The sequence below is a fragment of the Chelon labrosus genome (genome assembly GCF_963514085.1).
Source record: "Chelon labrosus genome assembly, chromosome: 7".
Classification (NCBI taxonomy): Eukaryota; Metazoa; Chordata; class Actinopteri; order Mugiliformes; family Mugilidae; genus Chelon; species Chelon labrosus.
In genome coordinates, this window is record NC_140343.1 from 18,420,736 (window position 1) to 18,439,310 (window position 18,575).

At 41.6% G+C, this 18,575-nt stretch overlaps 2 protein-coding genes across 2 annotated transcripts; both read right to left on the reverse strand.

Moving 5' to 3' along the window:
• Positions 1–5,382: 5,382 nt before the first annotated feature.
• faslg (Fas ligand (TNF superfamily, member 6)) lies at positions 5,383–10,008 on the reverse strand. Its single transcript, XM_084547716.1, has 4 exons — positions 9,114–10,008; positions 8,461–8,503; positions 8,291–8,353; positions 5,383–8,205 (listed from the first exon to the last, which is right to left on the reverse strand). The coding sequence occupies exons 1-4, from the start codon at positions 9,390–9,392 to the stop codon at positions 7,787–7,789; spliced, it is 804 nt and encodes a 267-aa protein (XP_084403842.1). The 5' UTR covers positions 9,393–10,008; the 3' UTR covers positions 5,383–7,786.
• A 1,145-nt stretch (positions 10,009–11,153) lies between these two features.
• Positions 11,154–15,017, reverse strand: LOC311490372 (uncharacterized protein). Its single transcript, XM_084547818.1, is given in 6 exon segments — positions 11,154–11,958; positions 12,710–12,899; positions 12,983–13,057; positions 14,534–14,574; positions 14,806–14,828; positions 14,830–15,017. Coding segments are annotated over 6 exon segments (927 nt in total). The 5' UTR covers positions 14,871–15,017; the 3' UTR covers positions 11,154–11,401.
• Between the last annotated feature and the right edge of the window lie 3,558 nt (positions 15,018–18,575).

The following is an 18,575-nucleotide window of genomic DNA, read 5'->3' on the forward strand; positions in this document are numbered from 1 at the left end:
ATAAATGAGTTCGACTGAAATGATCTGCTGTATTTCTCTGTAAATCCATGTGTCCATTGATAAACACATAACTTTCAATCTAAACTCTGCAGGTCTAATGAGAGAGGGGCCAGCTCTCTTAATCTAGAGTAACCAAGCTGATTCTTCCTGTTTAGGGCAGCTCTTGGTTTAATCAGTCTTTCCACCACATTTATCTTCCAGGCATGCGCCCTGTCTCTAACGTAAGTTAGTTGTTAAAATGACCTTGTTGTCATCCGTCAAATCTCTGCGTGCACAGTTAAGTTTCTGCCCAAAGTTAAAAAACAGTTTAGGGCAGCTCTGGTTTCAAAGTCTCATTCATTTTACCACATTTATCATGTGGCAACAAAGGAAGTTAAAAATAAAAGAACGCTAACTGCTCATCTTGTGGTTTAAAAAGACTGCTGGTCTATCAGATCTTTATGTGTTTACGTACAGATACCACTGGTTTCTGGTTATGTCCCTTAATATTTTTTTCACAGCTCGAAGCCCAACTTTGCTTTAACTTCATCATTTGAGTAGTTTGGGACATTCAGACCACTCTTAAATAAATGTAATGGCAAATGTCAGTTAAGAATAGACCACAACTTTGGAACAGTACTTTTTGGTCTCATCGGTCACAACTCTGACCTTTGTTTGTCATTTGCTGAGTGTACGCATCCCTTTCTGTCAAGGTGCCAATATGTCTGGGCAATTTGACTAAAGAGCAGCCGTTAACCTTTTCTAAAAATGTCCCAAATGTCACAGATATCAGTGGGGTAGTAACTGGAACAAATCTTATTGTTTTTGTTAAAAGCAACACACACACACACACACACTCACACGCACTTTTGCAAAACTCAACGGAAAACATAATAGAAAGAGTGAGTTACTCTACATGCCCACTCATACCTCTACACAGGGAATTTCACACCTGATATGACCTGTGGATTTGTTACATGTAGTAAGCTATAATATTAAAGGATTCACAACACTGTCAGGATGAAAATGAAAGAATGCTGAAGAGAAAGGTAGCTAAAGAAACCATGCAGGGTTCGAATCCAGGCCGACTGGGGCCTCTCTGTGTGGAGTTTGCATGTTCTCCCTGTGTCTGCGTGGGTTCTCTCCAGGTTTGAGGCTTCCTCCCACGGTCCAAAGACATGCTGGTTAGGTTAACTGGTGATTCTAAATTGGCCGTAGGTGTGCATGTGAGTGTGAATGGTTGTCTGTCTCTCTGTGTTAGCCATGCAATAGACTGGAGACCTGTCCAGGTTGTACCCCACCTCTTACCCGATGGCAGCTGGGAGACAACATGTTCTCCCCGCGCCCAGGTTTTCTGTGGGCGCTGTAGATTCTTCCCACTTTCTAAATACATACATGTTAGGTTAACAGGTGATTCTAAGTTGGTCATAGCTGTGCATATTAGTGTGAATGGCTGTTTGTCTCCTTAGCCGTGTGATAGACAAGATAGCTGTGTGTTCTGGTAGCCTCTCGCCCAATGGCAGCCACCCGTGACTCTACGTGGAACTTAACCATGTAAGCTTAACTTAGAAATAAACAAGAATTTAAAATGAACACTTGTGACATGATGTCAATAGTACAGATGCTTGCAGAGTCCAGGTAGTTAATAAATGAATAACAATAAATGAATAACAATTCATATCCTCCTGTAATTGTATAAAGAACCGGCTGTGGCTCAGTATAGGTAGAGGGGGTTGTCCATGAACCAGAGGGTTAGCGGTTCAGTCCCTGACACATGGACCACATGGTGACGTGTGAAGACACTGTACTGTTGCTTCTAGTGCATGGAACTAATGTGTGAATGTGTGTGAACACATGGGTAAATGTGACAATGTGACTGTAAAGCGCTTTGAGTGGCAACAGGGAGAGGAACACATATACAATACATATATAAATACAAGACCATTTGCCATTTAGTGGAGCCCAGGTTGTTTGTAGACTGATGACGGATTTACTGAGCTATAACTTGGCTAGGTAATTTGTTAGAGCAAAGTGCTGTTGCTAGTTAGTATGCTATTTGTAGAATCTATAAGAAAAAAACACATGTCTGGGTAGGACACCTCTGACCATTGAGTTGTTGCTCCAGTGTTATTCTTGAAACTGAAGGGACACGACTGAACATGGAATCAAATAAAGCTTTTTCCATGTAACTTGCTTGATTCACAGCAGCCAGAGGACATACAGTATATTTAAGAAGGCCTTTAAGAACAAATTTATTTTTGGTGGTGTGTTGTTGGTTTTGTTTTGTACCGCCAGTTTAGATCAAAGCCAACGTGTCTGACCTAGCACCTACGACGCTCCCATAGCACATTGTTGCCACCAGATTTCCACCAGTGTGCTCTTTCATACAGAATTAAACAACATTAAAACATCATCTAAAATATTTTTGTGACAGTTTAAAATGCAGTGACAAATAATAAAAAAAATTTAAAAAATGGATACTGCTAGTGTCCTTTAATACACCCCCATATGTTATGTCCAGAATCGACTAAGTGTGTGTGTGACTTAGGCGTGAAAAATTCCAACATAAATGACACAAATGACACAAATGACCCCCACACACAGAGAAAGAAAGAAAGAAAGAAAGAAAGAAAGAAAGAAAGAAAGAATATCCACACGCAAAATTAGAGTATGAGTGTTATCTTGATAATAAGGAATGTAGGAATAACGGTCATGTTTCCTCCGCTCCCTTATTTTCAGGGACTCAAGTGTATTTTGACATAAAATGAATAATTAATTCATTTTTAATACACTGTTTAAGATCAGGGCCAGCCCAAGCGTTCTCCATACTTATCTGGTTCAGGCTGACTTGAGTTTTGTCTGTTCAACAACTGCTCATGCAGAACTGATCTCGCTCTTTTTTTTATTCTTCTATTCTTGGATGTATTATTCTTGGATTCTCTGGCTGTATTGCCACCTGTGGTGAACTCTCTGTATTTGCTCTTCTAGACTTGAACAATAAATTGGGTTCCTCCTGAAGGGTCTTGTTGACTTGACTGAATATTGTGAAGGGGGTTTTCTTTATCTTTACAGTGGAAATATCCTGAGGTCATCGATGATTTTTATTTATTTTTTTTTCCTCAGAATGTACCAATTATTATTTGGCTACTACTACTGATTATGATGGATTTGTTTATTGCAGCACAACGATGATCTGTTTTACTTGCATTGAGAGCTTTTTTCATCACATGTTAAAGACCGGATGGGAATGTTCAGGTTAAACAACAAAACATACACACATGTTAACACTGTAAGCTCCCCTAATAATGCTGAGTTTGTAATAACTATCAAATGAGGGCCAATAACCTCACTGGGAGACCCATAAATTTAAGCAGTTGCGTATACTGTAGATGTTGTAACCGAACATGTAATTTGTTATTTAAGTCCATCAAAACTAAAAGCCAGTTTAAGAGTGTATTTTTATTTTTATTGAATTTTTTAGAATGATTAAGAAGTCAACTTAAAGATGTACGTAAACAACTCTCTCATTAATGTACAGGTTATTAGATGATATTTTAACGCCCTCTGGTGGCAGAGGTCTGAATTCATTTAAAGTAAATATACTGTATGTACTGTCTATATTTAAAAAAAAAAAAAACTATTATATTAAGTTTTGACTGTAGCAGTATGTTATTATCATTATTATTATTATTATTATTATTATTATTATTATTATTAGTAGTAGTAGTAGTAGTAGTAGTAGTTGTTGTAGTAGTTGTAGTAGTAAATGTATGTGGAGTTACAAATTGTCGTAGATGGCTTTTTTTCTACAGTCTGTGTGACATTTGGTGACCTCGCCGTTTCCAGGAAGCCCAGCTCTGCCCTCCTCAGGTTAAAGTCCTAAAAGCTGCACTGACTTTTTGATACCAGCAAAGGGCGCCAAAGTGATGAAGGTTTTAATGTAGATACGCACACAATTAATTGTCCACAATTCTGCCACTCACTGTCAAGTGATGCATTTGACCAAATTATGGTACCGAGCACATTAATCTATAGAAGAACTGATGTCAGGTTTAATATAAACACAAGATACAAAAAAAAAAAAGTGTCATAAGTGGAAAAAAAAATAGTAGTTTAGGGATTAAGAGTGTTTTGTGAAGTTTGGGGGCTCTATTAAGTTATTGCTTACATCCGCCTGTTCTCCATTTGTACATATCACAGTTTGGAAACACTTTTTTCAGCCAAAGTATTTCCCTTCTTGGTTGAAAAAAAGGTCACTCTCTTCCTTATAAATCACTTTAAGTGTTTTTTTCCAAGTATGTGGCTTTAGCTTATGTTTCTTGTTGAGGTCTATTTTGCATCACAACCTCTGTCTAGTTTCACTTTCCTGACTGACTGTGGAAAATTTGCGTCTACGAGTTACTGATTTAATATTTTCGATACTAAGTAGTCAGTGGAATCCATTGCCACCTCTGTCTGTGCAGTGTCTTCTGCACTACTGGCTGCTACACCACCCCACAGCAGAGTATTTGCATATCCACGCTTAGCAGTTGGCAAGGTGTTCAAGTCATGAAACAATGCTTCTTTTTCATACCTTTGCTGATCGTGGCTCCACGAACACGTCCGTTCACAGCACGTGTTTCCAAAATGTCTCCGTCTTCTCTAGATGTTGCATAGAGACATTTGTGATGAGGTTTCTCCTAATGACAGTGTAGTGTAGTGTTTGTGCATCAATGCTGCACCACCTCTCCCGTCTCAGCTGAACCTGCCTGCAGCTGCTTTGCAGTCATACGGTGGTTTTGCTCTGCTCTTCTGCCCAGCAGACATTTTCTTTGATCTTCCCCCGTCGGCCCATGGCTGTTGAACGTTAGCACAGGGTATGAAGTGGCAGACATTTTGTCAGGTTTGAAAATGTGGTCAGAAACGGGATTTCTAACGATAGCCTTTAACCTGCCTTACAAATCTTTAAGGTCAACAAAAAAGCTGAAGAAATGCTCTTTTAAATCTAAAATATTGTGCTGTATTGTGTACAATAAACAGTTAAAATATGACTAACTGGTATTTGTAATAAAAAAGGGATTTCTTTAAGACAAAAATGTGTATTTTCTACTCGTCATCCTGGATTGGTTGTCTGTCAGTTTGGATGCAGTTCACTAAGTGACTAATAGATGGCGCTAAAGATCTAGGTCTCATTAAAGCTATTGCACTCTATCTTAGCAGAATGTGTACAGCATCACCTGCTGCCTGTCAAACTAGGAGACTCTTACATACATCAGTATTGTTAAAGTACAGGTGTATGTGTCTGACATCTCACTCTATAATCTTAATCTTAATATACATAGATTAAAACTTCCACTCATCTAATAACTTTCTACAAGATTTTGGAGCCCAGCTGAAGGGATTTGCGCCCATTCGGCACTCTAGTTCATGTACAGTCAGGGAGATGTGTAGGAGAGTGTAGGTTTTCCACACCAGACTTTCTTTACTGATCTCACTTTGTGTCTCGGGCATAGTCGATACTTAAAAAAAAAAAACATTCCCTCATTTTAGTATTGTTTTTACTATCTTAAGTAAGTGCGAGCGAGAAATATTGCTAAGGGTGTAGTTCATATTTGAAGGCCAATATCCTGCACAGGTTTATATTCTAAAGGTTATGGATTATTTGGTTATTGTAATTTTTTTCTCTTGTCCGTCTATTATCTATTACTGCTTATCCTGCAGAGGTCTGTGGACAACTTACATTTGTAGTTCAAAGTCTCAATTTTAAGACTTGATCTCTTAGAGACTGTTTTATGGTCAGTGTGGACCTGAGAAACCAGCGCAGCGAGCAGTCTTTCATCGTTCATTTTTGTAAATCAAGCACGATTTCAAGTTCAGTTGCTTTGCACCTCTTGCATTTCAAAATATGAGAACACTCCTTAGCGATGTATTAAGCGGATGCTGAATTTCCGTAGAGTTGCTTGCAAAGCTATCTTGTCGTTTAGAGTTATCACGGTTTTCTGCTTCAGCCGAAGCCATCCAGCTTTCGCTCTGACATTCAAGTCTGGTGGTCTGATGAAATCTTACGCATTCAAAACCACAAACAGACAGGTGATGTTTTCAGTATGTGCAAATGGGATTATTGAAGACACTTGCTATGACTTGGATTTGATATGCGAAGCCCTGCAGATACCTTGCCTCTCCTCCAAGCAGTAGCAGCAAAATGATAAACAGACTTGTTGTTAAATTGATGCAGATGTGTTGCACAGGATTGTGCAACACGCTTGAGAGGCTGTTATATATGGGACTAAGATTGACACAGCAGGATTTTTAACTGCCTCCTTTAATTTCTACAGACGTGAAAGGCGGTTTTATAGTCATAAAAGAGATTCAATATCGCTTTCAACAAACAGTATTGCAATGAGTTTGAAGTGAATATTGGAACAAGATGCGACCGCATGTCAACTGAGCCTTGTATTTCAGAGATATCTTATTTATGTTCTGCTGACTAAAACCCTGAAGACAGTCATGTCTGTGGTTTTATAAAAGTCGTCTGACAGCTCCGTACGCTGCATCTTGTTGCAAGGCCTCACGAGAGCAGAGACGAACAGGCGCGCTTAATACATGTAACACAGAAATTGTTATGTGAAAGGCTGCTGTTTTGTTCTGCACTGCAGCTCTAGATATATATAGCAGCCCTGTAAGGGAAATGTGATTTAATATAGATAATCCAGAATTCAAACTGACACAGTTAGCCAAACCACAACCAACTCTTTGCTTTCACCAGCAAATCACCACGTGGATAAAAAGAAGCACAGGCTCTTTCAGAAAAATCGACCTGCATACATGCAAGACCCTCGTGATATTCACACAGGAAGGAAGCACACGTCAAACCTGCTACAGTTTTGTCCCCTCTTCGGTGCCCAGCCTGCACATCTTCTCACCATCCACTACTGACATGTGTGTTTGTGGTGTTCTGAAAGAGAGCAGTGGAAACAGGGTGTTAAACTGAAAAAAAAAAAAAAAGTTCTGCAAATATGCAACTGTGCTTGCACTGTGATCTCTATTTATGAAACTAAATCAAACCAGGAAAACAAACCTTTATCCACAATTCAGCTTATTCTGAGGTTCCACTGACAGCTTTGAATGTGCTCACCTGCTTATTTTTCAGTGAGTGGAATATATGGAAATGAAGTTCATTACCAGGAGCAAATCTGAGTTGGTGTTTTAGTACAGTGATACTTTCCAGTGGTCATAATCAAAACTCATGTGGGTGTTCCTCATAAGACACACAAGCCAACATTTCAATTGGATGCATTTCATTTATTAAACAGGCATTTTTTTATTCCAACAAAACATGGAAATTAAATTATCTCTTCATTTACTGGACTTTAAAACAACAATCATACAGAACTGTCTCTGTGGTATTATAAGTCATTTATACATTTGTCAGATCCACACCAAAATAAATATTAAAAACATGCTACATCTAAATCAGCACCTTAGTGTTATCTGACTCTATCATCATCAATAAAAGGCGACATATTGTTTTTTGTTTTTTTTTGTTGCATATGTGTAAAAGGCTTCATTACATTCCTCCGCCTCTCTGTACACTTTCAGTTTCTAATTTCAAGCTGCCACATCAAGAGAATGTGCAATAGTTTCCCTGAGGTTTTCCATCACAGAGCCTGTCATGTTATCCAGTGCACCTTTTGTATGTCACAGTAATCAGATTCAATCTATAATTTTGGTAACGTGATGAGTAAGTGTCACTCCTGCCTGAGACATTGTGTGCAGTTTACATTCTGTTGCTGGGGTGAAATTACCAGACACCAAGACACCAAGCTCTTCAGATCTTGTAGAGACCAAAGAAGTTGCCATGATGCGAGTGACTAAGCGAATGGGGATGCGACACATTCACTAAAACTCTGTCAAGCTTGTGCAGCCGCTGGATGGAGCCCAGGTAACTCTCTGTTGTCCAGGGCTTGCCTTTGCGCTCATGGCAGAAACCCGCTCTGTGGGCCTCCATGAGGGTCAGAGGTAACGTGCGTCCTGTTCTCCTCACAAACACGGTGTGATCGAACGACAAAGTGTCGGAGCAGACCTGAAAGATCAACTCCACTCGTGAGTAGATGTGGTAGAATCCGGTCTCGTTGACCTGCAGGGCACCATCTTCACTCCGGTAAACCACTCCTCCAGAGATGAATGCCTGACCTGTCTTCGACTCCCACCGCAAAGTCTTACGGATGTCTTTGATTTCTATACGCCCTGCCAGTGGAAAGACGGGATGTTACCAAGTGTGCAGAATAAAAAATCTAATTGCAGAATAAACTCAAATGAATAAATATGTTACCTATCACGTGTCCTGCAGGCCTGTCCTTCTTGTCTTGTCCATTTGATGCAGGCTCATACACACCTAAAACAACCCTCAGATTAGCTGAACTCTTTGTCTTGATTGGAACCATTTTCACTTTGTTGGGGAAACTTCACGTACAGCACAAGTGTTTAGTAATGGATACGTACCAATTTGCTTCTCAGGTGCATTAAACTCTGTCGCAGGTTCAACCTTCAGTGAAACGAAAGACAAAAAAACTCTTAATACCACAACAGACTATGCCTTGGCGCTTTCTTCTGAAAGCTTTTACAGCAGAAGTGAGCAAGAGGATATCCTGTCTCACTGGACCGGTGACCACAGATGGAACAAATACGTGTGGTGTGCACTTTTAAAGGTCAGAACAGAGCTGATCTATACTGACTCTTTCAACACTATCAAACTAATCTAAAGTTAATTAATTATTAAACTTTCCAGGTCGGTGTAAACTTTCCAAAAGGGGTTTCCACTCTCCCACCTAGCACATCTCTGTCACCTCCTCTCTTTGCAAAGGTGATAGAAGTCACACCTTTTTCATTTCTGCTGATATACATATTAAAACACACAAGAAGCAACACTGAACTATATATGTTGTATTATTTCTTGACAACCATCATGCCCTTACTGCTTCACTACTTCCTCGCCTACTTCTTCTTTTTCTACAGTGGTGCCATATTTTCACAATCATCATCTTAAAAGATGTTTCTTTTCACACACAGCCGAAGCAGTCGTTAGCTTATTTACTCAGAGAAAGCTTACTGAACCCCCCCCAACTTTCTTTTTCATTGCCCATGTTGCTCCTTACCTGTGTCTTATCTGCCAATTCTTTCTGTATCTTTACAATCTGGACGGCTTCAAATCCCAGCGCTGCAAACACAAGCAGGAACAGCATCAGCACGACCATGGCCGCGCCAGGGCTGATTCCCATGCAGCCCCGACTCTTCTCATGGCTCCTTGACCTCTCTCTGGTCGGCGGGAAGGACCAGCAGGGAATGAGATTCGGAGGCTGGGCTGAGCGCTGTGGATCACCGGCTCCATCCACAAGAAACACCTGTGGGATGGGATAGCTCTGGTCATAGCTCATGGTGCAGGTCCTACTGTGAAGACGAACTGTCTGTGCGTCTGTCTCTTCTGCATGAAGGAGGGGTATGCTTGTCTGAGCACCTCTGTCTTAAAAGATCTCCAGCTGTCAATACATTCACCACCCACAACTCCCTCCCCCACGCCTTGGTGCATGCTGCTGATTAGCATAAATTGATAGTCTACAGGCTAAGAAACACATCCTCCATCACTTTATCTCTGACTTGTTTTGCAATGTGGTCTTTCTTTCACGGTTTATAACACTTTATCGCATATTTGAGGTTTTGTGTTTCCTTGTGTCTTCTTTTTTTTCGTGTGTGTGTGTGTGTGTGTGTGTGAGAACTAGTTTGTCTATGTGCACACAGCTGCAGCCGAGTCTGAAAGGAAAGGAAGCTAGAGGTTTCAGCTGACCCACACCTCACTAACCACCTTCAGCTCATCATCATAGAGAAACCTTTTTAAAAATTCCACGAAAGGAAAGACTGAGCAACCACAAACACATTCACCTTGCCTGGCTTGTTTTCCCCAGGTTAACAGGTCTTGGTAACATGGTAACATGCCTACTTAGCATTGTTTAGTCTTGTTTCTCAGCATTGCTTAGTTTTCTTTCTTGACATGTTTAGAGGTGCCAGCAGGCTTCTTTATATCTGAACCAGGAAGGAATTTCACAGTGAAAATTAATATTTGTTCATTAGGATTCAGCACATTTAAAGCTAAATTATCAAACTATATTTATCGTTCTTTTTTTCTCAACAGATTTGATGAAACACACAATGTTAGTAAACAGTGATACAGCAGTTTCAGTAGCACACAGCGTATTCTTGGTGGGAAGATGCTGCTGCCACATGAAAAGGCCAAATGTCTCTGCGCTGGCTTTCATGCTGGTTGCTTGTGAAAAGTTAGTAGCGAGACACAGAACGATACTTACAGAGGTGACAATTAACCCCAGCCGGCAATACCTCAGATATGAGCTTACAGGAAAGCTCAGTGCACGCACCGCTTTCCTCCCTGCTCAGTAATGAAGTCAATACCGTTGTGGTCTTTTTGACACCTTGGGGTTTGTTTCCTTGGATGCGAAGCAGTCATGCTGCGACTTCATCGTGGGTGCAACAGTTGCCATGTCATAACTTGTGGTTAATCGAGAAAATCAGTTAACAAATATTAATGAGCCCTCTCTTTTGGAAGGTATCTTTCCTGCTTGCTAGAAATGAACCCGTCTTGCAGATGAGTGGCTGCTGCAGTGATGTTGCCGGACCTTTTTATTTATATTGCAATTATATTATTAAATCTGAATAAAGTTGATTAGAAAGCAAAGGACGCTCTCGGTCTTCCGCCCGTTGCAGACCTTTTTTGGTTTCTCCAGGTTAACGCAGAGACAAAGGGAAAGCCACTGTGCAGTCTGCATACGGAGCTCTAAGTAAAAGGGCAACTACGTCAACCTTAACCATAAACTGCATTGACAGTTTGCAATCTACATGCCGACGAGAACGTTTCTCAGAAGTGTCATGTTGAAAGCGGTCCTCGCACCAGCAGATGCTGGGTTAAGTGGGTGGGTGGGGTTTTGGGGTCTAACCAGGCCACGACTGCTGCTGTTCTAGTTATTATAACCAGTAAAGGAGACTAGCCTGAATGACTGACTCAGCAAGTATCTTTATCAATTACGTGTTGGTTTCTAACCCATATTTCCAATTTTCTGTTACACAATGGAGTTTATTGTGGTCACGATGAGTGATTACACACATTGTGTAAAGCCTGAAAATGCCAATGAAGTTCTCAACCTGAAAAGAATGACATTACTCACGGCTTTTTGGAAACGATTTTTCTACTTTCCTCTGAAAGCAGGTTTTTGTAAGTTTATTAAAATGTGTCACCTCTCTGTATAAATGCAGAAATACTGTAGTTGACAATACTCATGTTTAAAAAAAAAAAAAAAAAGCGTGTCAAATTGTATCAGAATCGGTCAGCACATCATCTTAAACACATCAGGAAATACGGGCATAATCTATGTTGATATTATGTGTCACTGTCCCCATCAGAAGAAGAGTAACAGTCTAGTCCCAGGACATGACCAGCCCTCTCCTCTGTTGTCCCAGTGTTGGATGTACTAAGTATTCTTTGTGTTGTTTCACAGTCTGACTTATTCTCTTGGACATAACATTTCTGCCCAACATCCAAACCCTTCAATGTCCCATCACTGTTTTCAGCATATCGGCTCTGGGAAGTAAATGCCTGTCTTGATGGAAGGTTATTAAGATTAGGCAGTCCGGACTGCAGCAGCCTGGCAAGGCTCTGTGTTTGAGAGGAACTGATCTGAACCGACGGTCCTCTGAATGCAGCAGTAGCCACTGCCAGGCGTGTACGGTCGAAGGAGAGGGGCTGGTCCTGGACTGCCGCCTCTGAGGTTTCTGAGACGGTGGAGCCAGCGCTTTGAAGTCTTGTCTCAGAAAAGCCGAGAGGTGCCCCGGCAGCTGAAGATTTGAAACATCCTGTTAGACTTCTGGCGAAGTCACTCTCACCTCCACCGTTCTGACTGCTCCTGTCGCCTGACTCACAGGGCCGAGAGTTTTTAACTGTGAATGAAAGGAAGCACATGCAGGGATACTTTATATACTTTAAACAACGCTAGGTAATAGCATCTTAAATAAATTATTCAAGTAAGTTATAGCAAAGAGGGCTTTTTTGACATGACATTACCATAACAATTTTAGTAGTGATCATACAACTCTACAGGAAGCACATCTCCACTGGGCAGAATGCTTAAAAATGTATTTTCCTCCCTCTGAAAGCCCTTGTTGTCTTACATGGTAGACATTCATCCATGCCCTGAAAAGTGGCGAATGAGCCCATGGCACATATAAAGACAGGGACATCCTTAGCTAGTTTAATGGGAGCTTGGCACGCCTGTGATATACACTATATTGCCAAAAGTATTCGCTCACCCATCCAAATAACTGAATTCAGGTGTTCCAATCACTTACGTGGCCACAAGTGTATAAAATCCTAAACACTCCTAAACCTTGTGGAAAGCCTTCCCAGAAGAGTTGAAGCTGTTATAGCTGCAAAGGGTGGGCCGACATCATATTAAACCCTATGGATTAAGAATGGGATGCCACTTAAGTTCATATGTGTGTAAAGGTAGATGAGCGAATACTTTTGGCAATATAGTGTATGTGCTCTTGTAAGGCAGTAAAAAAAGTATTATTTTTAAGAAAGTAAAAAAAATAAGCATGCATGAAAATATGTAGAAGGTGCTGGTTATTAAAAACACATGACATGGTTTCAATGTCTGCAGGAGATTAGCCGTAACAGAACCACACTGACCGATGCTTTCGGAGTCTTGTATGTCAGCTCTCCTTTTGCGGTATGCTCGAGGAGTCCACGGCTTGTCTATACACGTCGGGTCAAGAACTCTCAGTTTGCGGATGAAGCTTTTGTACTCTTTTTCTAAAGCCTCAATGTGGAGCTGGAACTCTGCGATCTTCCTCTCGGGGTAGTGAGAAAGCTGGGATTGCTGAGGTAAGACACAAAAACAGGCAGAGAGTTCAGCAAACATAATAAATAAACCTGGGTCCGTTTTACACCCGACAGCCTTACCTGTAGATAATACTCTATTTCATTCTTGATGCTCGGGATCCACTTTTTCACAGAGGCAGCTGAGTTGAGAGTAGACTGTGGAAGACAAAAAAAAAACAGATGTGGATGAAATAAGAAATTAAGAGTGTCTTGTGTTGATAAGTTAACAATTTGATGACAACCTACAGTCGTGGCCAAACGTTTTGAGAATGACACACGTATTGGTTTTCACAAAGCTTGCTGCTTCAGTGTTTTTAGATCTTTTTGTCAGATGTTACAATAGTATACTGAAGTATAATTACAAGCATTTCATAAGCGTCAAAGGCTTTTATTGACAATTACATTAAGTTTATGCAAAGGATCAATATTTGCAGTGTTGACCCTTCTTTTTCGAGACCTCTGCAGTTCGCCCTGGCATGCTGTCAATTAACTTGTGTGCCACATCCTGACTGATGGCAGCCCATTCTTGCATAATCAATGTTTGGAGTTTGTCAGAATTTGTGGGGTTTCGTTTGTTCACCCGTCCCTTGAGGACTGACCACAAGTTCTCAATGGGATTAAGGTCTGGGGAGTTAACTGGGGCCATGGACCCAAAATTTTGATGTTTTGTTCCACAAGCCACTTAGTTAACACTTTTGCCTTATGGCAAGTCGCTCCATCTTGCTGGAAAAGGCATTGTTCGTCACCAAACTGTTCTTGGATGTTTTGGGAGAAGTTGCTCTCGGAGGATGTTTTGGTACCATTCTTTATTCATGGCTGTGTTCTAAGGCAAAACTGTGTGCGAGCCCACTCCCTTGGCTGAGAAGCAACCCCACACATGAACGGTCTCAGGATGGCATGACACAGGACTGATGGTAGCGCTCACCTTTTCTTCTCCGGACAAGCATTTTTCCAAATGCCCCAAACAATGGGAGAGGGGATTCATCAGAGAAAATGACTTTACCCCAGTCCTTAGCAGTCCAACCCCTGTACCTTTTACAGAATATCAGTCTGTCCCTGATGTTTTTCCTGGAGATAAGTGGCTTCTTTGTTGCCCTTCTTGACACCAAGCCATCCTCCAAAAGTCTTCGCCTCACTGTGCATGCAGATGCGCTCACACCTGCCTGCTGCCCTTTCTGAGCAAGCTCTGCAGTTGTGGCGCCGGTCCTGGCACTTGCTGGACTTTCGTGGGCGTCCTGAAGCCTTCTTCACAACAACTGAACCTCTCTCCTTGAAGTTTTTGATGATCTGATAAATGGTTGATTTAGACGCAATCTTACTAGCAGCATTATCCTTGTCTTGTCCTCGTCAGCACTCTCATCTGTGTTAACGGGAGAATCACTGACATGCTGTCAGCTGGTCCTTTTGTGGCAGGGCTGAAATGCAGTGAAAATGTTTTTTTTTGTTTTTTTTTGGGGGGGGTCATTTTCAGGGCAAAGAGGGCCTTTGCAATTAATTGCAGTTCATCTGATCACTCTTTATAACATTCTGGTGCATGCAAATTGCCATTATAAAAAAAAAATGAGGCAGACTTTGTTTAAATTAATATTTCTGTCATTCTCAAAACTTTTGACTGTATTACTTCTTCATTACCAGCTTGGGTCGACGTTCATGAACATCTTTGAGACGTCCCTCTGTGAAGAAGACAATATTAGAAGAAAAGAGTACAACAGTTTCACTACGGTACGTGTGAACCGTGAGGTGGAAGGGAATTTCTTACAAGGTGGGTGATTTACTCATTCTGAGAGAAACAGTTAGCGCTACCGCGGCTAAAGCTAAAGCTAGGTGTGTGTGAAAAGCAGAGAGTTTTTACCCGCTACATATCAATTCAGTGTGAGTGGGTGTTACGGATGCTCCATCTTTACCCTCTCGCTCTTTCTCAAGCCAGTCTGTTCAGTCTTCCCTGCTGTTTCTCCTCATTTCGTGCCATTTCATCTTCGGCCGCGGAGACTGCAGATTCGAACAGCGGATGAAAACAATGTCACGTGACACACGGTAACCCTCACGTGATAGCAGGATACCGCGAGAACAGCTCGTAATCGCTCAAAAAGAGAGCCGCTACCGTTGCCGCCATGGTTACCGCTACTGTGTGCCGCGTACCTGTACGTGGAGATTACTTGTTAAACAGTGGCCTGTAATGAAACGCATGAAGCAACTGTCCAGATGGAAAGTAAATACACTTGACAGTTCATTAGGTACACTAATAAAAACTAATGCAGTCTATCAGTCCTGCATTAGCTTCATATGCTATTCAGTATTTGTTTAAAATAACAACAGTACAATAGTTTCACTACGGTATGTGTGAACGGTGAGGTGGAAGGGGGGGATTTTTTACAAGGTGGGTACATAGGGACACTTGGCCAAGTCATAAATCAAATTTGTATTCATTCATTCATTCTATACCCGGTTATTCCTGTTAAGGGTCACGGGGGTCTGCTGGAGCCTATCGCAGCTGTCATTGGGCGAGAGGCAGGGGTACACCCTGGACAGGTCGCCAGTCCATCGCAGGGCTAACACATCAGACAACCATTCACACTCACACACACCTACGGCCAATTTAGAATCACCAGTTAACCCAATGAGCATGTCTTTGGACGGTGGGAGGAAGCCGGAGTACCTGGAGAGAACCCACGCAGACACAGGGAGAACATGCAAACTCCGCACAGAAAGGCCAGCCGGCCCATGGAGGCATCAGTGCTAACCACCTCGCCACTGTGCTGCCCCAAATTTGTATTTCATTCATTCATTCATCTTCTGTACCCGTTTAGTCCTGTTAAGGGTCACGGGGTCTGCTGGAGCCTATCCCAGCTGTCATCGGGCGAGAGGCAGGGGTACACCCTGGACAGGTCGCCAGTCCATCGCAGGGCTAACACAGAGACAGACAACCATTCACACTCACATGCACACCTACGGCCAATTTAGAATCACCAATCAACCTAACCAGCATGTCTTTGGATGGTGGGAGGAAGCCGGAGTACCTAGAACCCACACAGACACAGGGAGAACATGCAAACGGCACACAGAAAGGCCAGCCGGCCCATGGATTTAAAGCGGTGACCTTCTTGCTGTGAGGCATCAGTGCTCGGCACTGTGCCGCCCCAAATTTGTATTTCAACTTGTAAAATAAAATGAACCAGAAAAATGCATATAGAACTATTTTTCTTATGGATCATTAATTTACGAATCAGATTCTGTTTATTGATTTAAATGAACAATTAATAAAACTTTTGTTAAGTCGTCATTTTAAAATCAGACCAGAAGGCAATTTAGACCGACGGTTTTAACTAACCGGTGAAAAGGTCCGATGGAATTTGACAGTTGGATAGTACGATAAATATCATTTCAGTTGGCCGCAGTTTTTTTTTTTAATCTCTGAAATACGTATGTAGTGGTACTTATTTCTGTTACTCGTTCAACTATTTTAGTAAGAAGGCATTTTCTGAGTACTAATTTAGTGAAGAAGTGATGAGGGGGATGCAAAAACTGCAGAATTTGCCAGCTGGTGGGGGGAAAAAATCCCACTATGACCTCCTCCAGCGGTTTTGGTGTTACTGGCTTGTCATTTTGTTCTTTTTCTACTGAAGTCACATAGGAAAAAACTGATCACAGGAAAGACAGACATCTTCATCAGACCATTATCACCCAGCATAACTTGCACCTTTGCAGAGCCTTCGGTGTATTACATGCATGCTTTAAAATAAACAACCACACAGCAACCGCAGCGAAATGTTTTTTCAACACAGATCACAGATTAAAACAGAGCACCACATAGCGGGATGAATTAATGCGTCTGAAACATTTTATTTCAGCAACGTTCCTGCACTGAATTTTAACCTTAAAGTATACAGTTATTTCCACCATTGTGCTTTTCTCACGGTATAAGGCTCTACTCCTGAAAAGCAGTCTTTGTTCTGCACCAAACATGTCTATTGTTACTGTGGCCAAATACACTGCCTGACCAAAAAATAAGTCCCCACCAAAAAATCTATAATATTTCACCTTTAGCTTTGATTATAGCATGCATTCATTGTGGCATTGTTTTGATAAGCTCCTGCAATGTCACAAGGTTTATTTCCATCCAGTGTTGCATTCATTTTTCACCAAGATCTTGTATTGATGATGGGAGAGTCTGACCACTGTGCAAAGCCTTCTCCAGCACATACCAAAGATTCTCAATGGGGTTAAGGTCTGGACTCTGTGGTGGCCAATCCATGTGTGAAAATGATGTCTCATGCTTCCTGAACCACTCTTTCACAATTTGAGCCATGAATCCTGTCATTGTCATCTTGGAATGCCCGTGAACATCAGGGAAGAAAAAAATCCGTTGATGGAATAACCTGGTCATTCAGTATATTCAGGTAGTCAGCTGACCTCATTCTTTGGACACATAATGTTGCTGAACCTAGACCTGAGCAACTGCAGCAACCCCAGATCATAGCACTGCCCCCACAGGCTTGTACAGTAGGCACTAGGCATGATGGGTGTATCACTTCATCTGCCTCTCTTCTTACCCTGATGCGCCCATCACTCTGGAACAGGGTAAATCTGGACTCATCAGACCACATGACCTTCTTCCATTGCTCCAGAGTCCAATCTTTATGCTCCCTAGCAAACTGAAGCCTTTTTTTTTTCATTTTAGCCTCACTGATTAGTGGTTTTCTTAAGGCTACACAGCTGTTCATTCCCAATCCCTTGAGTTCCCGTCTCATTGTACGTGTGGAAATGCTCTTACTTTCACTATTAAACATAGCCCTGAGTTCTACTGTTGTTTTTCTTCCATTTGATTTCATCACACGTTTAAGTGATTGCCGGTCACGATTAATCAGGATTTTTTTCTGACTACATTTCTTCCTCAGAGACGATGGTTCCCCACTATCCTTCCAGTTTTTAATAATGCGTTGGACAGTTCTTAACCCAGTTTTAGTAGTTTCTACAATCTCCTTAGATGTTTTCTCTGCTTGATGCATACCAATGATTTTATCCTTCTCAAACAGACTAACATCTTTTCCACAACCACAGGATGTGTCTTTCTACATGGTTGTTTAAGAAATGAGAAGCTACTCATTGCATCAGTTGGGGTTAAATAACTTGTTGCAGCTGAAAGATAATCGACCATACAGTTATTATCTAATAGGAGGCTCGTACCTATTTGCTTGGTTAAATCCAGGTGGTGACTTTTTTTTTTTGGCCACGCAGTGTATATCTATTTTTAAATCTGTCCTTTGCACATTATTAAAAAGAGTACTTGGCCTTTTTTGCTCTAATGGTCGTTTTGAGCATTAACTTTTTCCTGGAACAACTTCCATGCAGGCCGGGTCTGTGTAATTAGTGCACCGGTTGGCAGTCACTTGAAAATCTGCAATTTGATTTATTTCAAATAATTTAGAGATCTTCATTCATTCATCTTCTGTAACCGCTTGTGCTGTGAAGGGCCGCGTGGGGCTGGAGCCTAACCCAGCAGTCATCGGGCGAGAGGCGGGGTACACCCTGGAATTTAGAATCACCAGTTAACCTAACTAGCATGTCTTTGGATGGTGGGAGGAAGCTGGAGTACCCGGAGAGAACCCACATAGACACAGAGAGAACATGCAAACTCCACACAGAAAGGCCCAGTCGGCCTGGATTTGAACCCTGC